The sequence below is a fragment of the Strongylocentrotus purpuratus genome, unplaced genomic scaffold (assembly GCF_000002235.5).
Source record: "Strongylocentrotus purpuratus isolate Spur 01 unplaced genomic scaffold, Spur_5.0 spur5_scaffold_6, whole genome shotgun sequence".
In the NCBI taxonomy this organism is placed as follows: Eukaryota; Metazoa; Echinodermata; class Echinoidea; order Camarodonta; family Strongylocentrotidae; genus Strongylocentrotus; species Strongylocentrotus purpuratus.
The window spans coordinates 11555316-11575517 of record NW_022145612.1 but is presented as its reverse complement, the minus strand read 5'-3'; the positions used below and the strand labels follow the sequence as shown (position 1 = coordinate 11575517).

Sequence of the window (20202 nt, the reverse complement as noted above, 5' to 3'; positions counted from 1 at the left end):
GAAAACGTGTTGTTTCATAATACCTATCTCACTATTCAATTTTCATTCCTGAAATCCCACGAGCGTTTCCCGCCCCCTTTCTGTCATCCACTCCATCGTCTTGTCTTCACCCGAGAGCGCATTTTGATGGAGAGAAATAAGAGGGTTAGGAAGAAGTGGATCTGAGCAGCGTTTGTTTTGAGTAGTTCAGTGTGGAAAATCTGCAGCGATAATGGCGTGATGGGACCGCTCTGAGCAACCGTAGCCACTGCGCCCCGGGCGGTCATGTCAAAATGTTCCCCTTCATCCCAATTTGCTGACCTGCGCGTACTCCACGTTTTTTCTTTTTATTATCGTTGTTCCTGCCAGCAGAAGACACATATGTCCGGCCTGTCGTATTATTGTAGGGGATTTAAATACTAAAAGCATATAGAGTGCTCTTACAGGTCATTGATTCCCAAGATATTTCTTTCTTAAAAAGTTAATCTTTGAACGAGGACGAAATTATGTCATATGGTAGGACATCATGTCCGCTCAGTGACATGGTAATGTTTCGAGTTTTGAAAGCGACCGACATTCTCTTGTAAACCTTCCGGGAATTATGTTTAACATTACCTATGTAAACTAAATTTAAAACAAAGAAATTTTAAAACGTGCTTTCGGCATTGTAAAATGTTGGTGAATTTAATTTACCCGTCTATTTACCTTTATGTAACCAGGGCGAACAGACAGACACCTTGTCATTCATACAATAGTGTATTTTTTTTAGAAATACAAAGGTACATTTATCCTGTCACTAGTAACATCAAAGGATTATAGAGGAGAATAAAATGTTTTTATGATTTTACACGAGTCTTGGGCAAACACAGTGTACCGTACAATATACGTACATGTAGCTTCATTTAAACACTAATGGTTATAACGATAGCTTACCTTTTAAAAGTTGGACATTGTTATTGCTTCGAAACATAAGGATGTCGCAAAAAAACTGTGCAATTGTGATTTTTCTTTATCAATATTATGTTCTTGTTTTCGTGTTACGGCCTTCTTAAATCTGTCTATAAGCAATTTTTCCTTCTCTTCAGGCAGATTTACTCTCATTTCTTTAATATTTGCACAAATCTACTTTATAATTGTATACATTGAAATTATATGTGAAGGATATGATCAATATAATGATTGGCAAATAGTTGTAAATTATGTCATGATAAACTTATCGATCAATGTCCTAAGGAACAAAATGATCACACTAAGTTAGTTTATAACAACCAGATTTGTTTGCTTTGTAAGTGACAAAATATCTAGAATAAAGTAAAATCTTCATTATTATATGGCGTGGTTTTTTTGCAGAATGGTGAAATAATAAAGTCAGTAAAAAAAAATAATACGAAATAAATTCATAATTATTCAACGTTCTTTTAAAAAGCATTATTTAAAGGAGTGACTGCAATCTACACATTTATTATTTGATTGTGTCATAAACAAATAATATATTTATAACTTCTTTAGAAATTAAGAAATCATTGATTTCTTAATTTCTAAAGAAGTTATAAATATATTATCTGACAACTCGAAATGCATTATGACTTCTACATACTAATGAAAATATAAATTTGTTCATGGACGTGATGAACATTGTATATTGGTCCATGACTTAACTGATGTTTCTCAATTGTCCCATTTAATTTTACGGTATATCCATGAATAATTATCCACCACAACACGCATTTAATCCTATTTAAAAGAAGCGGGAAGTCTGGAGTTATAATTTCAAAATGTAACTGGAAAGTAGAATACTAATGATAATAATGATTATAATAACAATTTTTGTTTGTGTGTGTGTGTGACTTTTAGTTGTTATTTGTTAGGAAAAAAACCTTGTCAATCAAGTGCCTTGATGAAATTGCAAATGGTACTTTAATAAGCCTCTCAGGTATTTTTCACATTCTCTCTCTCTCTCTCTCTCTCTCTATCTCTCTCTCGTTCTCCCTCTCTCTTTCTCTTCGGCATACCCTCGTTCCCATTTGCGACCCTTGTTTCACATTCTTGTTATCAATATCAGTATTTATTCAACACAAATATTTACTCAGCATTCCTGGAAAGAAATTTAGAACCGGGGCAAGACTGAACATTAAAACAAGCTTCAAAATCAACATCAAAAGTTGACGTCCACTCTTTACATTCCCTTACTGTATCTACCGAACAATGCTAACAGGTTTATTTTATTCAGCTTTTTTATTTTCAATGTTATAGTTCATGAACTTCCTCACATTTATACATCAGGAACATCGTTTGTAATTGCTGTAAGTTCGCAGGCTTAATCCTGTATCAAGCTCATGCATTATGTTAAGGTCCCTCGCATTCACATCCCTTTAAAGTCTATGCTTTGATTTATCTTTATAACTGTTGCACTAACATGTCAGTAATACATTGATAACAGTTGGCGAAACATGTATAGATCATGATCATTGTAGAGGATCACCCGCAGGCTTGAGCTGCTATCTCGTATGAATCATCTCTCTCTCATCTATGGTAGAGTTTTCTAAAGTCCTAGCAAATTGTTGCCACTCGCCCATGACTTTTCTCAGCAGGTTTAATGTCCTCTCCCTGCTGAATAGACTTTAGTGATAATAGATCCCTAATTTGATTCCCTCAAAAGCACACCTGTGCGTTCTTCGTCCATTGTGAAGTTAATCATATTATTTTGCAACATTTACCGTTCACAGACCTCACCTGCGAGTACTGGCGCGGCATCTTTCAAAACAAGTTTTCAATTCCCTTGTCATGATATTTAATTTTTCATTCAGCCAAGCGGTGTAAAGAGATTCACGCGCTATTGTCATTTATCTATCCATCGCTGACGGGTCACTGAGGGTTCGCCGATGAGTGTGTTTTAGCGTGTGTGCGTATCTGCGTGTGTGTGCGTGTGTGTTGTGTGTGTGTGCGTGTTTGTTAGTGTGTTTATTACATTGCTGTCGGGTCGATCTCACGAGCGGAACTCCACTCACTGCGTCGTGAAAACCACAAATATTGAAAAGACAAAAATAATCAAATGGATGTGGCGATAAACACCAGCAACAATGACATCTAGTGATGGTTTATTGATCCTTGTCCTATTTTTTTTAGGCAGTGGGAAAGAAGATTTGAGGGGAAAATAGATGACGATAAATCAAATAATAATAGATACTTAATAGGCAGTCGTGGTTGGGATATAACAGCGATTTCCCACCCCTTTTAATTTCCTCTTGAATGAAAATGGTATAGTTGGAGGGTAAATTGATTTTGTATACACGCTTGCCTCCCTTTGTTTTTTTTATCTCCTAAAGATGTGTTTTCTTTCTGACTTATTACTACTCATCACTTGAGTAATACAGGGAGAGAGATGGCTCATTTGAGTAATACAGGGAGAGACATGGCTCATCTATTTATGTCTTTGCATGTAGTTTGCTTTCATATTTTTTTCATTTAGGACTTTTCAGATCTCATCTTCTAGCATTATACCAATTATTATAGTATTCTATGTTCATTTCTTACCCTGATACCTCTTTGAAAGTCTTAGCGAATCAGCAAACGGTCAAAGGCTGTATTGCGTGTAATCATGGATCAGTCTTGAAAAGAGAACCAGTTAAGCGGTTCATGTGGTATCTTCATAAATGAATCAGAACTAATTACGAGCTTCCTCGTTTTGTTTAGGTCGTTTATTATCCACTTAGATACCTCCACCCCTTCATATCTCCCTCTCTAAAAGCACATCAGTTTAGAAAGCTAGGCCTTTTATCTTCTGACCAATGAAGGAATCTATTAATTTCATGCTCCGCAAACCAAATGTGACAAAATAGTGTTTTAGTTATACCATTTGGGTTATTTATTCAAAGGTGGTTGTTCACCTTTAGTTTGGTTTGTAATGACCGTTCTAATATTTGTAAGGGCCATTAATTATCTGGTTGTCACAACGATCGCTAAAAAGATATGAAAAGAATCATCTGCGGATGTAATAGAGGTAATAATAAATCACCACCTGGTCCTGCCAAAGAGCAATGTACATGTCAAGATTATACCCTTTTCTTTTGGTTACCAATTCCGGAAAAAGAGATTACGATTTCAAATCTTTATAAAACAGTACAACAAATCAACTAAATGATCTAAATGTATAGGAAGTATCATGTTTCCACATCTAGATTTAGGCTCGTTTTTATTCTCATTAAAGATACTAAATTTAAATCAATTAAAAGGCAGCTACATTGGAAGAGGGAGCTTATTTCTTTTCAGCTCTTAAAACAAAGTCGTCTGATTTCGTTTATTCAGTTTATTACCCGCAGGAGTGTCTTTCACTAACTCTTTCAGTTATCCTATAGTTACAAGGGAAGAAGATCATAAAGGAAATCAGTAACATTATTGCTCAGATCCCTCGTCATGATGTACCTTACCCGTTTTGTATCAATACAAGTTTTACCCTGGGGATTAGATTTTCTACCTTTTAGAGTTTGCTTGGAAAGATTTTAACTTCTATAAAAAATTTTTTTTTTTTTTTATCAACCATCGAATTTCGTGAAATAGATATGATTCGAAGGAATGTTTTCCTGTACTGAACATTTCGACTCTAATGACACTCTTTCTTCAAAGATACTAATTATAATTTTTTAAAGAGTAGAGAAACAAGAGTCACAGTGGCAAAATGAAGAGAAAAAAAAGTTTATCAAAAACTCTAAAATTGCAGGCTATTTATTATTTTCTGTAGACCAATAATATCGTGAGTACACTGATATCTCATTAAGCCTACTAAAGAGATAGTTGTAACGGTTTCTTCATTTCATTTACCCTATTTCGAAAAGCTGACAAACAATGATAATCGGACCTAGTATGGCATAGAATATGAAAGAAATTATTAAACTTTATCTCTCATGTGGGAAAATCCTCTTGGTGTAGGCCATCAAATCACAGGCAGGGAAAATAAAAGAGTAACCGAAAACGAATCGAAATGGTATAAGGTCATTGACATGATTATGATGAGGACCAAAAGATGAGATGAGTTCTATTTTGCTCCACCCTGATAGGTGACTTACAAAGCATATGTTATTGAATCAAAGTTTGAATACTTTTCAGGTTTTACTCGCACATAAACCTCCTATCAGCGCTAATATATTTGATTTGCATTTTTTCCCTTCACGTTGGGCCGCACACACAAAACCAGTGCGGTAGATGTTATCATAGATGCTGTTTTTGTTGAATTTTTGGGACAGAAAAACTTCGTCAATTGTAGATGGTTTCTTTCTTCGGGGAGTCATTTAACGTGTGAGTATACCGCGTGACTTAAAAAGAACCGTGGTGAATAATATGAAGCATATCAGAGTAATCGCGATCACACATTGGACTGCTAAGCTTTCATGCAGGATAAAGACTCTCTGAATGAGACCACAAAGGATGAAATTAAATGGAAATATTAAAAGATGCCGACACCACAGAAGGCAAAAGTAAACTATTACCTACCGCAGTTCTGTTACCGTTTGCTCGAATTAGAAAGAAAAGAAAGGAGGGGATTAAAATATGAACGATAGCTTGGTGGAATATATCCGTTAGCTAAGCAGCTGGATAAATCAAGCCGTGGAGAAAGAGAAAAGGATTATTAAAACATTTTTTTAATAGAATTTCTGCGATGCAAATAAGCGAAACAAACTTGGGTAGAACAAAATACGAACACAACTTTATAATTCATGTGACTATTCCATACCACTTTAGTCAGCAAGAAAAACATAAACAGCAATAAAAACAAAAAACACAACGAAATCAAGAATAAAATGTTATAATCATGTTCTCCTAACTTTATCTATGTTACTTTCCTATTACTTATATGTTCACATTCTTTGAATATATTTGAATTTTAAACCTTCAATATTGTTTTCAATAAATCCTTTTTTCGCTTTTTCACGTGCCTATTTGTTCGTGTGTCAATCTTCATTTCAAAGTGACGATACAAAAAACAGATAAAACTATATACATGAATAAAAAGATGTGACCTATTTTAGAGAACTACATTAGATACAATTTGTCTGGATCTTGGCCTGAAGCAAACCGGTCCAGAGTGTGCGCGCACTACTTAGTACAAATATATCAGTGCGACCACAATGACTCGTCCAATATCCAACTAATCATTAATCAGATGTTAGTATGTCTTATCGCGTTCTTATCACGATTTGCTTTGATAACAACTGGTGTCGTGTCAATGAAGAGAAAACAGGACTTGTCATATCATAGTTATTACATGAAATGGGTGGAGGAAATTATAACTTAATATTAACAGACAGGATAGAATGAAGAAAAATACGTCACGTTAACAAGAGTCATGGTGACCTTTCAAATCATGGGACGGTCAGTACTCAGCAGACTGCAATGTATTAACTTGCACCATTTAAAAGATATCAGATCTTTCATTGCATAGTCTTTGAGATGTGTGGAACCTTTATAATGATTATAGTTAGTCCATTAATAAAAATTGAGATCTGTAAATTAAGATACATTAAGATACAACACTTTTAGTATATGTTAAACACTTTTTAGTTCCATCTGCATATTTACGGAGAATAGAGATAGCCAATAAACTTCAAGGTACAATTTTCACATGAGTATCCTTTCTATAATTTATGTTTCAATATGGGTTTCTTAAATAAGATTTTATTTTACTTTTTTAAAATAAATTTAGTAAAATTGAAAATATTTGTATTACAATGGAAGATAAAGAAATTGATGACTAAATATACATTAATACCACGCTCAAGCAATGTTGTAAAGTAATACAATTGTCACAGAGATTGCGTGATGGAGAAAAGGATTGTTTTAAAACAAGACTGGAAAAAAGAAATGCGTAAATATTGCTGTGTTTGTTACTTACGCATGGAAGTTGTTGAAGTATACTTGAGGTATGCTAACATTCTTATCTTATCTGTAATTGTTTTGTCGATAAAGACGGTGATACGGTAAACGGGGTATTTCATTCGGGCGCAAAGATCTCAGGACAAAATCAAATATATGCAAACGAAAACATTGAATGGCCTTTTCCTTGCCATCTCGAGCCAAAACAGTCTTCTGGTCCGATGCTGAGGTGGAATATCGCAGGATTTATCAGGACCTATAAGCTTTGAATTGGAAAGAGATCGTATAAAGCTCCATTTGGCTATCAGAGATTAATCGGGTGATCCAAAGACCTTTCTTTATTCATGGCGAGTTGCTAGGGACTGCTATTCGAGCCAGGCATTGCGGAGGCGTAGGGGCAAGTACAAAGGTGATAGTCGCAGAGACTTTTTAAAGGATTTTCGAAGAAAAAGCAAATTGTACATGCTTCTGCCACTTGAAATAGTTACTATTTCAATTAAAAATTATGCCTTTTTATCGATCGTTTACAAATATATTTTTAAAATTATAATTGGAAAGTTATTTTTTTAAATTTTTTTACGGTAACCGCTTTCGAACTATTGGTATTCGATAGTGCAAGAAAAAGAAAGCTAATTGATAAAGCTGCATATCAGAAACATACCTAAATAGCATAGACGGATGAAATGAAAATGAAAGTAAATATAGTGGTAATCATGTTTGTGAAATTGAATATTAAGTATTACGTGTAGTATGATTGCCTTTGGTGAAATTGGTTGCAACATTTAAATTTGAACGGTTTCATCTCTGTGTAAGCGGGATAAGCAATGCTTTTTATAGTTGGAGATATTTCATTTCCTATTATATCAACATTTTTGTATACATAAAACAAAACTAATTCATGTACGGTTTCCTCGTAGATTCAAACAAATACATGTACAATCATTACAAATAGTGTCCGTTGTATAATATCGCCCGTTAAGAGTGGGAATGGCCTTACAGATATTATATACACCAACAAAAATTTAATATTCTTCTGGCTCTCAGCGGAAATTCGACCTTCAGGAAAATAAAAAAATAAAAATAAAAACGAAAAAAAAAAAAAAAAAGATTATTATTACTAAAGTAAGGAAATTAAACTAAATCAGATATAGTAGCTTCCATAAATTATGCACCGGGCTGGTATGAACCTGCACGACCAATGTCCTCTTTAGCCATTACTGTCATTGTCTTCATCAGGTAGAAATATGAAGGACGATCGTTATTGCTTTTTCCCCAAAACTGAACAAATTTGCTCCTTTGATGTACTTTTGATAGTATTTCTGCTGACGGCAAGCTTCGGTGTTGCATACATAATGCCGAAGAGGTTTGGAAATGGAGAAATTTACATGCAGAAAACCAGATTAAAACAGAGATAGCGGGAATAGGAATCATGAAAAAGCGAGGTGAAGAGAAGAAGAGAGGGGAGAGATAGATAAAGATAGAGAGCAGGAGCAATATAGAAAGAAAGAGAGATAGAGGAATATGGGCAAGGGGAGATAGAGAGAGAGAGAGAGAGAGAGGGAGAGAGGGAGAGAGAGAGAGATAAAGAGAGAGAGAGAGAGAGATAAAGAGAGAGAGAGAGAAACAGATATAAGAAGATAGCAAGGAGAGTGGTAAAGAGCATGAAACTATAAGGTCCATGGGAAGAGAGAGAGAGAGAGAGAGAGAGAGGGAGAGAAATAGAAGAGAAGGAGCAATAGAGATGCTTTGAGATAGGATGAGAGTCAGAGGCTTCTTGTGAGTATAAAAAAAATGGAGAGAACAAAATGAACAATTAAAAAAAAACAATGGGGGCATTTGGACTTTTTTTGAAGGAGATGTAGTAGATCAACAAACAGGGGTGGTCCTTGAAAGTCGACAAGGGAAAGGGGGAAAAAGCAATTGTGGAATCGCTGAAAACCTTCAGTTTCAATTTCTCCGCATCCTTCCCCTATCTTTGCTCCTTCTTGCTTTTGGATTTGCATAATCATCTCGCGTGGATGATTGAAGCGTGCGGAGTTTAGTTCTCTCATCCGAGACGATTTGGATGAGTTGTCACTAAGCTTGTTTCGCTCCTAAATTCAATTGACATTAATCATCTCGTATAATGCAGTTGTAATCGTAGGCAATTATGAGAAGTGACTTCAACCATTTTTCAATATAAAAAAGGTGTTTTGCTGCATTAAAATCCGCAATAGTTTGTTTAAAGGAAAGAGATACAATTGGAATAGTTTTTAGTGTTTATTATATGCTAGCAATCCCATATGTCTCGCTAACTTATTATTGTGTATTTTCAGAGTCTGTAATTGTGGCTGTTAATGTTATCTTGACGGCAAAATATTAAAATACATTGAGAGGTACTTTTTTGTACCAAAATCTGAACATACAATCAAACATCCATCTAAATTGATTTAATTTCATTGTATACATTTCATTAAACTTATTTGACTTCATGAATCACCCTGCTAATCTCAATCTCGCATTCGTCTTTCTTCCATGTCCGCTAGTGGTTTACTTATAGTTTCGGACTCGGTAAACATAACGGCCAGTAATAAACCATGATTAGTTAAAGACCTAATTAATGAACAATTACAGAGTAAACAGACCTGAAATTCATCTCCGGTGATTTTTGTTCATGATGAGCGCTCAAATTAAAGATGCGTAGCATTGTTTCAATTCACCACTACCCTAAAGTGTATGTATAGGGCTCTCGAGAAGACCGCAAGTTATGTCTTGAGTGTGTGAAATCATTTCAGGAATTTAAACATTTATTTTCATTCTGTGCCCATGCAATTGTATACATCAAGAGATTAATAGAACATCGGGTGTTATTATTGGCATTGAAAAACTGTAAGTATGAGTTCTATTCTTGACTGATATATTAGTTGTTGTTTCCTTTTCACAGCATTTTCTTTTCTTGATAACAGTTGGCATTCTATGTGAACATTTAAAAGTAATTCTACTTAAGATGACAGTTATAGTAAGAGGCCTAGTGGTAACTTATGAAATTAACTATGATATTCTACGTTGACCATTCTGAGCGTGGTGTTTATCATATTCTTATATTGCTTGATGTATTTTGAACAGCAAACAAAAACCTATAAACAAACTAATGTAACAAGAACGATAAAGTGTGAGCTAGCCGAATAAGCAAATTCCTATTTTGCGTTTTTTAGAAACAATGCGAAAGACATCAAAACATGGAACGTACCTTGGTTGAACTGTATATTGTGTGATGTTATTGTCCTAAAATTATTTGAATTGCAAAATCATTGAACGAAGCACATGCAAGCTAGATCATAAACAATAACTGTAAATTCTAATTACAAACGTATAATTTCTCCAACGGACCATTCAAATTTATTTCAAAATTGTGATAAAAATCTTCGTCCAGAATCAGATTAGAGCATCGCGGCTGCAAAATGCATTGGTCTCGGGTAAGGTCCATGGTCTCGTTAAGTGGATGTTAAATTCATGAGCGCAAATAGAGTTTTGTCGCTATAAGTTTCTCCTTTAATTGCAACAAACAAGTGTGTCATGTAAGATTATGGAATAGGTAATGAAGAAACATGGCAAGTTATCGGTTGGAATAATCTGTCCAGTCTTCACGTGACATAGAAAGCTTTTAACGAGAGTCGGGATGACGTTAATGCCTCGTGTCTTGTGCGTCACTTTGGGATTATTTTTCTTCTTTCTCTCTACCTTCACAGCCATTCTCACAAAATATGACATTAAATATTCAAAATAATAGAAAGACAGTATAGTAGACTGATACGTCCATAATTAATCAGTGCAGATAGTATTACATATTCGCCATCACATGTACTGGGGCATTGGGGTATTTTTCTCTAAAATCAACATCTCATCTCAAAATTAGACGAGGAATATCGAGGATTCAAAGTGTGATTTAACTTTGTTTATATATTTATCAATTGGCCTACATGATTATTATATTGCCACAATTATCGATTATTTCCACAAAATAATTTTTAAATTAATGTCTTTTTTCAGAGTTTTGTGGATTTACATTGAATTCCTGACGAAGAGGGGGCTATTAATATATTTCTTCGATTCTAGTCCACGTGAAATATTCTTGCATATTCTCCGTGGCGCTGACCGATATTGTGTGCGTGCTATTTGATCTATTCACAGGCCACATTTCATTGAAATGTATGCTGAACTGACTGGTTAAAAGAAGATATAATATCCGACGTTTAAATCATCAAATTCAAATTGATAACTTAATCAGACAAATATTCTAACAAAATTATCAACCTATTATTAATTATCCTTGAAACAAAATAAGTACAGTACCAAATGATGACAGTTATTCTCTTTGTCACCCAAAATATTTTTTTCATAGATACCTCACCCCAAAAAACATACTATTTTGAATGATATTCTCCAAATCGAAATGATGACATCCTCTTCTACTGCCTTCAGTGATGTTGGTCAGCTAGTCTAGAGGTGGTGTTCTATAACCACTATGAACTCAATATAAAATAGGCATTCATGCCCGAGTCCATTCAAAAACTGTTCATTAGAGTCGGTTTCTTCTTGTTTCTTCTACAGCGTTGTTGATCGCCCTTCCACTTTAACACATTTTACAATTTAAGGCAAATTAGTCGAAATTTGGGGGAAATGTGTTGAAGAAGAAAAGTCATCACGAGATCTAACGTACTCAGTTGATAAGAATGACTGTCACGTGATTGCACGAGAGGAACAGTCATCAAAAGCCAAGCTAGCTAACGCCATCTGTTGTCATGTTACGATTTTTTATCTTAATAGTTTATCAAACTTAGGAAAATTACTAATGGGTTGTCCTTAACATTGCTTATAATACCAACCGTGACTTTTACAAGACTGAACTGATATGAGGCAAATTTAAAGGCCACTATTTGGAAATGTGTAAGTTAATCATTGAGATCGACAAGTCTTAGAACCAGAATACATTAACAGTTTTTACATCGCTTTCATTATGTTCATGAACAAAAAATTCGATGGTGGTAAAATGGTCGATCTGAACACACTTGACCATTCTCAGACTCTTTTCAGTTTTCACCTGTCATTATAAACTTATATATTTGACGGCTTTGAATGCGTGGGTCCTTTAATGTTGTTCAAACATTGCCAAAGGTTCGATCATGTTAGATTTTCCATCAAACATCGTCAAAACAAACGAGCAGCATAAATCCTAGCTCAACTCCGTACACGGTTCCCCGGTGTTATTATTTGTTTTTGTGTTTCATTCAAATACAGTAGAAATACCCTTTCCCTGGGGTAGGGGTCCAGCAGGGGGCCTAGCCCATGAAATGGCTGGGCTACGGGTCACTGAACGCGAGGTTATTCACACCATTTCGACACACATCATCACTTCTATCAACATGATAATATAATATTTCATACACCAGCGACTGGTGTTCACCAATTTATCGGATATGTTATTGAACCTTAGCATTATTGTGACGTAACAATGGTGAAGGATGCTGTGTTAAATGGCGGGAGAAAAAGTTTCACGATTGACCTACTTCTGGGGTGACGGAATATCGTGTGTCTCGAGAGTAAGTTTCAATGACTACAAAATTTTGTACATGTATAAACGGTATACCATTTTGTGGTCATGCAATCTTGTAAATTTGGCAATCTCTAGAGAGTGCCATTTAACGTGTCGTAACATTATTAATTCATGTTCAATTTAAAAGCAACATTAACAACAATAGAAAGCATATTAGATGGCAAAGAGAATTGTGACTGGTACTATTTTTTTATTTTTTTTTAAATGATTCGGAGGAGAAACGTATTATAATTGATTAATTGTTTTTGAATTTTTGCTCACATGACTTATTAAATGTGTTTATATTTTAAAAGTTATAATAAAGAGACAAGATCTTAGGATTCGAAAAGGTTCCATGGGATATCTCTTGTTGAGAGATGGAGGAAGCGATTGAGAGAGAAGGCTAAATGGAGACATTAAAGGGAGGAAGAGAGAGAGAGAGAGAGAGAGAGAGAGAGAGAGAGAGGTGGGAAGATATACATTGTCGTTGAACAAGCAATCTAGATTCCGATTCTAGAAATCAAGAATAGGAGACAGTAGATTTCTAGAAATGAATCAAAATGTCACTCATACTATAATATTACATTGAGTTTACATTTAGAGGAGCTTAGTTTCAAGATGCCGTTATGAAACATTATATATTTAAAATGTGGCGCCATATTGCCCATTGATACGGCAATTACAACCGCAACGAACATGAAGTGACCAAACATGACATTCTTCTCTACCAGTCAAATCTTAATTTTGGTGATTCTTCTTTTCATTTCTTCTTTTTATTGAATGAACAGTCTGCGCGGTTAACACACGGCCCAGTCGTCATGTTTTATTCATACACACCAGTCTAACATCTCAGAAACGGATGGACAGAAGTCATAATGCGAATTGTAGAAAAGAGAAATCCTCCTAATTTTCTGGTACTTGAGTGTTTATAAGACCGCAGTCCCCCATTCCCAAACCAAAGTGTTCTCATGTTCTAGTGTTCCAGATTGCAACTGGTGTTCCATTGTCTCGGTCGTCTTGAGGTGTGTAAAACCAGGCGAATATGGAGGAGAGCGAAAAGGAGGAGAGAAACACGACGCGAAGGGGAAAAAAGAAGCACGTGCACTGCGCGAAATATGATTTTTGTGGGGTTTGTAATTAGGCGGATCGGAGAGGCAATCGTCTAAGCACAAGGGGAGAGGGAGAATGAATTCAATAAATCGAAGCCACAAAGCTAAAGGGGTTGGTAGACGATGTTCCCCCGGGCCACCCGACACCCCATACACCCCGAGGCGACACCGCCCCGCTATACGAGCTTTCTTGCTCTTTCTCCCTCTGCACCTCAGGAAGGATTGAAGGGGATGATGGTAGCAGATCAGCCACAAAATGAGTAGGATTAGCCAAAGATTTCATGATACTTACACTTTCACCAAAATATGGATTCCACCCCCTCCTCTATTTTCTCTCCCCATTTCTCCTGCAAAGTCAAACGAATGTAGAGACTATCTCGTAATGAAGTTTTACATTAGCTGTCAAAATTCAAGCCTGTTGAAAGTAAGTTTGTATAGAGAAACAGTGACTGGTGGTAACACTTATACATTTGACAGTCAGGCATGTTTTGGCGCTTATGAAAGAAGAAAAAAATGAAAAGAAGACGAAAATCTTTGTTGAGCTGCTGAGGGCGGGAAAGATCTGACAGCTGGCGTACAACCGAAAGTCTCTTGCGAGAAGTGCACACCGTTGTCATGGTGATGCAATTTTTCATTCACTCTGCAGAATGCTCAGGTTCCCGCTCATTTTTCTTACTTGAGCAAGAAAGTTAAAACAATCGGGCGTCGCGCTGAAAACAATTTTGGGAGTCTCAGATGGGTACGAGTTGACAAATGGGTGCATGTACATCATCGGGGCTTATACGAACTGGGCTGAGTTTGGGGGATTTGTCGTGGGCGTGAAATATTTGGAAGTGGTGGGATTTCTCGTCTTGTCACGCTGGGTATCTCCGCGGACTGGTTGTCAATTGGCGATCCATAATGGGGCATTCGATTGGTCATTAGTGTGGCTTTCCATAACTTTAACTTGACTAAGTCTGCGGATTGGAGCTCCTCGGCGCCAGGTTTAGACCCAGAGCTGGGAGACTGGTCCCGGGCGGGGTAGGGGGATGACTGGTCTAGTCTCGGGTCCACATGGACCAACTTGTTGTGATGCTTGTAGTATTGGTTGTCACTTGTCAGCCCCTTATTAAAGCGTAGATCCAGTAGTAACACCCATAGGAGAACTAGAATGTAGACATGTTGTCATTTGTAACGTTGTTCTTCTTAATTTCACACTACTGTATGCGATATCATATGGCTTTGCAAACTTTCTTTTGAGATAAGTTCAAGTTTTCGGACAATATTGGTGACAGTTATTATTGGAACTTGTACTTCGAATATTTTCTATCGCATGATTCAGGGAACTGATCACTGGTTGTGCATATTGCAATAGGTTTGTGATAAATTTGAATAAACATTCGACTTTGATTTCTACGTGGGAATTGCTAACTGACATATTATTTTAAAAGTACCTCTATATTTATTAGGCGACAGTCCGTATCATCGGTGGGTATCGTGTAAAGAGCATTAGTAATTCGGACCTCTGTTGTTATCTTGGGTATAGAGGTTAGTATATATTTTATTGTATATTTTTCTTTTTATTACTTCAGTCACTTGAAAGTATTCTGCAAAGACTGAAAAAAGAAACTAGAAAAAAGCTTTCCTTTTATACTCTAACGTTATTTCTAATGGATGGGCTAGGGCCTATGCCCATTTTGCTTCAGATTTTACATTTTCGTTAAAAGCGAATCACTTACAGTTATAGTTGAATTTGTTTGTGTGTTAAAACATACATGGTTAATCATAAATATATTTATATAGATATATAGATATTATGGCGGAAAGCCTATTTTAGTAGCATTTACATGATGCCACTGTTCTCACATGGGTTCCTATAAACATAATTCTGCTGTTTATGTATTTCTCTATGATATAAACCATATTAAGACGTCTTCATTCATTCTAATACATGTATTGCGTTGCTTGCGAAAAATAAACATGAATCGGATGATATTTGTGATTCGTTAATCAATACAATACATATATAACTGACGCAGGTGAAGATTGATCACAGATTTCATAGTTTAAAGATTTAGTGTTTTACCTCAATGATTAAAAAGCACATGTATGCTTGTAAGTAAACAAACAGGGGGAACCGGCGGCTTTAAGTCCTCTCTGATGGACTTCACAATACATGCAGAATAATGCCTTATACGAAAGAGATATAAAAGTTCAAGTTCAAGTTAAAGTTTATTCAAACCAAATCAAACATAAACAATGCTACAAGATATAACAGCAAGGAACAAAAAGTTATTATCATGATCAAATTACGAATTTAACAAGAATACAGTCGCTAGTATATTCCAACATTCATTCCCTTGATGTATGGAATTTTCCTGTAGGTCCACACTGCCCCTTTAATGTACCTTCCACCGTATGTAACATTTATAACTGGCAGTTAAGGTGTGATAACGAGCCAACACATCGCCGCTAACCCAATTTACTCTAGATAAATCATTAGGCTGACGTGCTGCACAAATTAATAGGCACGTGGCGGCTCATCTCCCCGGCAATCAGCCGGTAATTTACCACGAGAGAACCCCCAACTCAGTAATAATAGCAAGAAGATCATCGAATTAAAATACCTGGAGGAGGAGAGGTTGGAAGGGGGGCTTTACCGTAATTACGATCATTAATGTTCAAAGACTGCGTGTCTTTAACCAGCTGTCAAACCGGCAACGCGGTGATTGTCTTCATACTGTTGGCATTGTAAAGAGTGTATGCTTTCCACCAGCAGACCAGGGGAGATGGAAACAAGACTTGAGATGATGTACCAGTTTTCTTTTTGTTTACAAGTTTGCTCTTTCTAGTTTTCATTCGCAGCTTCAACGGGAAGAATAGGATTTTAAAGCATGTGAAATGAAAACAAAACCAGTTGAAAGGGGGTACTTTTTTCTCTCTCTGTCTTACGAGTTTATTTTCTCTTCCTTAGAATTGAACCGTTGAAGAAAGAAAACTGATTAGAATTCAAACTCCCCTTCTGTTATTGGCAAGAAAGGAAAATACCTGATATTCGCATGTGTCAGTCTATTTTATTTGGTGGATGTATATAAGCAGCAGAAATGGGAGAAATGAGATGGCTTATAAGGGTGGTATTGTGAACAATGATGGAAATAAGGGAGGAAATGGAAAATAAAACTTAGAGCCCACATCAAGTGATGTGCTTTTTAGTAATTGGCTGAATCATCTGATATGTCAACCCACTCCACACTCAATTGTCAACATGAGAGAACGGTTAGACCCTTTCACCGTACCGGTCATATTTTGCTTTGTTATCAGCCTCATTTCAAATCGCTCCATGAATCATGAATCTCCATCTACAATGTACATTTACATGTATTTATTCTATATCTAAGAAATAAAGGAAAAACATACTATAACACTCGAAAGAATATATAGGGCGAGTTTCTGTTTCATTTTCTCATTTCCTTCCATCAATGTCAATGAACATCGCTTCTAATTGAAGTCACAGTTCATATACCCGACATGTTAGCATGTATCTTCAATGTCATTGTCGAAGTTGATTAAACCTGTGGCTCTCTACTCCAAATGTTTCCGCTCCGCGCTCTGTACGCGATCGTTTCATGTTTGACACTTGGGTTTTCCCGCCTCTTCCCTCCCTTGTACATCCACCATGCATGCACGGAGGGCCCTCAGCAGACATGAGATTCCCTGGATGTTGTCTGATTTGAGAGCTACAGCAAACTAATCGCACCTCAAACATAATCGCACGTGTATCCTCATAACGGAAAGAGACTACAAAAGCTCATTAGTTGTACCCATCTCCCGCCGTTTGTCTCTCTCTCTGTCGTCTTCGCGCGCAGAGCGGACATGCGGACAAGCAAATCGTCTGTAATTGCCCGCCTCTGGATAAGAGTGAGATAAATATAAGCATGGCCTAGGGAGTGCACAAGTAGCAAGCACCTCCCCTAAAAAAAAAGAGGATTGAGGAAAATTTGTGGGAGCAGTCGTAGAATTCGGTTCATGAGACATGCCTCCCTGATTGCGTTGGACATCGGCTGTGATTTCATAGTCATCTCAGTAAATGAACGGCGTTCTCGAGCGAGCTCGGTAAACATTATGACAGGGAGCGGAAACCGGAGGCTCTCAAACGCGCCCCGCAAATCCAGCTTATCCAAGGCCGTACGGGAGTCACAAGGGATCCTCAATATGCAACACCCTCTCTACACTCTCCCTTCCTCTCTCCCTCTCTCTCCCTCTACCCCACTGAGAAGTTGGAAATAATTTAAATTTTGTGGATAGATCTATTAATACAGACCTTTACTCAATTATATAAAGTAACAACCAAGTTTTTTAAGAGTAATCTCCGGTTTCGTTTCGCGTCTCGGGAGTCGGGTCTTGATTTCTCGCTCCGACGGCTGGGGTTGCTTTTTACTTCCAACTTGGACCTGGGGTTCAATCATTATTCGTCTTCAAATGGTCGCACATCTTTTGCATCCCTTCAAGTTTATACCATTCATTTCTCCAATGATTATCGGATCGACACTGGAGTGGTCGTCATTATTACAAAATATAAATCGTGATTGCTTTTTTTTCCGACGTTCACCCAGAACTTTGAGGGACCGTCGACTGTCACATTCTCTTTGTTCAAGGTCAAGCCGACATCGTAGTAGTGTCTTCAAAATTGCACATTTGCAAATTCGGTAGGTTGTGCTCAAAATAACAACATTGCGCGACTGTAAAATTGTCATTCCTTTTAGAGAGCTCGGCAAACAGTGATATTACTCTAGGCCTTATCAGCCATATTCATAGAGCACTTTATTTTTTCCGGAAATCGTAAAACAGAAATTTGTTGAAAATCTACCCCGAAAATCAGATTTATGCAAATCTCTTTTCAATGTCTCTCTGCTGCGTTGGCTAGGCCTGTTTTTCCTGACTGTGTTTTATCACGAGGTCGAGTGAAGAATTCAATATGCCATCCCAAGGATATAATATTATGTTTCTCTCCTTCTCTCATTTGGACATGTTTAGGTACAAAATTAAAATAGGAAAATGGATAAAGAGGAAGGAAAAGAAGGAGAAGAAAATGAAAAATAGAATCGTACTTGGGTCGAAGAGAAAGTAGTTAACGTGGAATTTCATTCAAGATCAGAGTATGGTAAGATTGACTGCTCTGCTCCCCCTTTCCCTCTCTCTACCCCTCTCTCATTCTCTCTCTCTCTCTCTCTCTCTTGATCATATTGACACTTGGAGAGACTTAATTGTAACCTTGGCTGACGATGCGAATCTCGAGTATGCCTCCCATCCACGACTCAGCTGTTTCACGGCGCATCAATGCAGCTGACGCAATCCCAATTTCTGTAGGTTACTCGAAATTGACACATTTTATATCCTCCCAATTTGCCGTTGCGATTTATGTTTTTTGAACTTTTATTACATTGATTTGTGTCACTTCGTTTGTCTTCCTCCCTCGCGAACAGAGACGAATTTCTCTTAATTCGGCAGCTGAAAGGGGAGATTTTCGAAACAGATCTTCGAATCCCAGAGAAATCTTTTCTAAAGCTATGTGGTGGGCCCAGTCGCGTTGAGTCGTGCACAAATGCACGAAGAGGGAGGAGGCTCACATCAAAAGTTCTTTTGTAAATAGTAAGATTTGAAAGATTTTCCTGTATTTAGTCATGGATGGAACATTGTTTATTTTTAGACAGCAACATGAGGGGCGAACAAATCCTCTTCATGGTGGGATGCTAATTAATCTCTTTGAACCTTTACCCTCTGTTTACAATATTCATCAAATATTTTACCAACTTCTGTTATCTTCTTTTATTTCTTGTAGGTAAATTTTGATCTCCTGCATCTATTCGTGATCGCGGCAAGTCGTCATCGTTTGTGATCGTCTTGGAGATGGACGTCGGGGGTGACTCTTCTCGTTGGATGGTGGTCAATGGCGCCGGTGGTGGTGTGAATGGGAACGGTAGTGGTCAGCATCCTGCTGGGGCTACCGGTGTTGGTGGTGGTGGAGTTGGTGGTGGTGGAGTACCTGGGTCAGCAACGGATACCAGCGGCCACTACGGCAGCCTCGCTCACCATCACGGTTCTCTGTCGGGCGCCACCGCCGGAGTTACGGGGGATCGCATCCCGTCCGCACACTCATCATCATCCGTGGGTCCTCTCCATCTGGGTGACCCATCACAGTATGGCGTCTCGCATCATGATGAGGTAAGAATCTTAAAACAAGATAGTTTCATGTCCTATGACACCATCATCTTGGACTCATAGAGAAATTTGTAAAAAAATAACAGATGAGAATTATGTGACGACTTTGATTGTTTCTCAATCAGATTTTCATTTTATCATCTTTTCATGAAGTGCCACACTCTAGCTATTATTATGATAATGGCTGGAATGTTTTTTTTGTATGCATTGCATCTGCAAACGCAGTAAATTCAAACGCAAACATGCATGATTATAAAAGTTACATTAATACTATTTCCAAATATTAGAAAAATATGTATGATATGATATAGATGAGACTAATGAACTAGTTGGTCTCAATACAGACACAATTATTATGAGTAACATATATTTTGTGCAGAAAATAACAAAGCAAACAAAAAATTATACATTATTTTGATATTTTGCACTTTAAAATTTGATTTCTACGAAGGGATGGTTCAAAAAAAATTACGCTTT

The 20202-nt window shown here is 36.9% G+C and overlaps 1 protein-coding gene across 1 annotated transcript in view; it reads left to right on the top strand.

Annotated features, from left to right (window-relative positions):
- The first annotated feature begins 19352 nt into the window (after window positions 1-19352).
- GATAc (GATA transcription factor) overlaps window positions 19353-20202 on the top strand; it is a 55900-nt gene continuing 55050 nt past the window's right edge. The window contains exon 1 of the mRNA XM_011684973.2: window positions 19353-19728. Within this exon, the coding sequence (XP_011683275.1) occupies window positions 19414-19728 (315 nt within the window). The 5' untranslated portion in view covers window positions 19353-19413. The remainder of the gene's footprint in view (window positions 19729-20202) is intronic.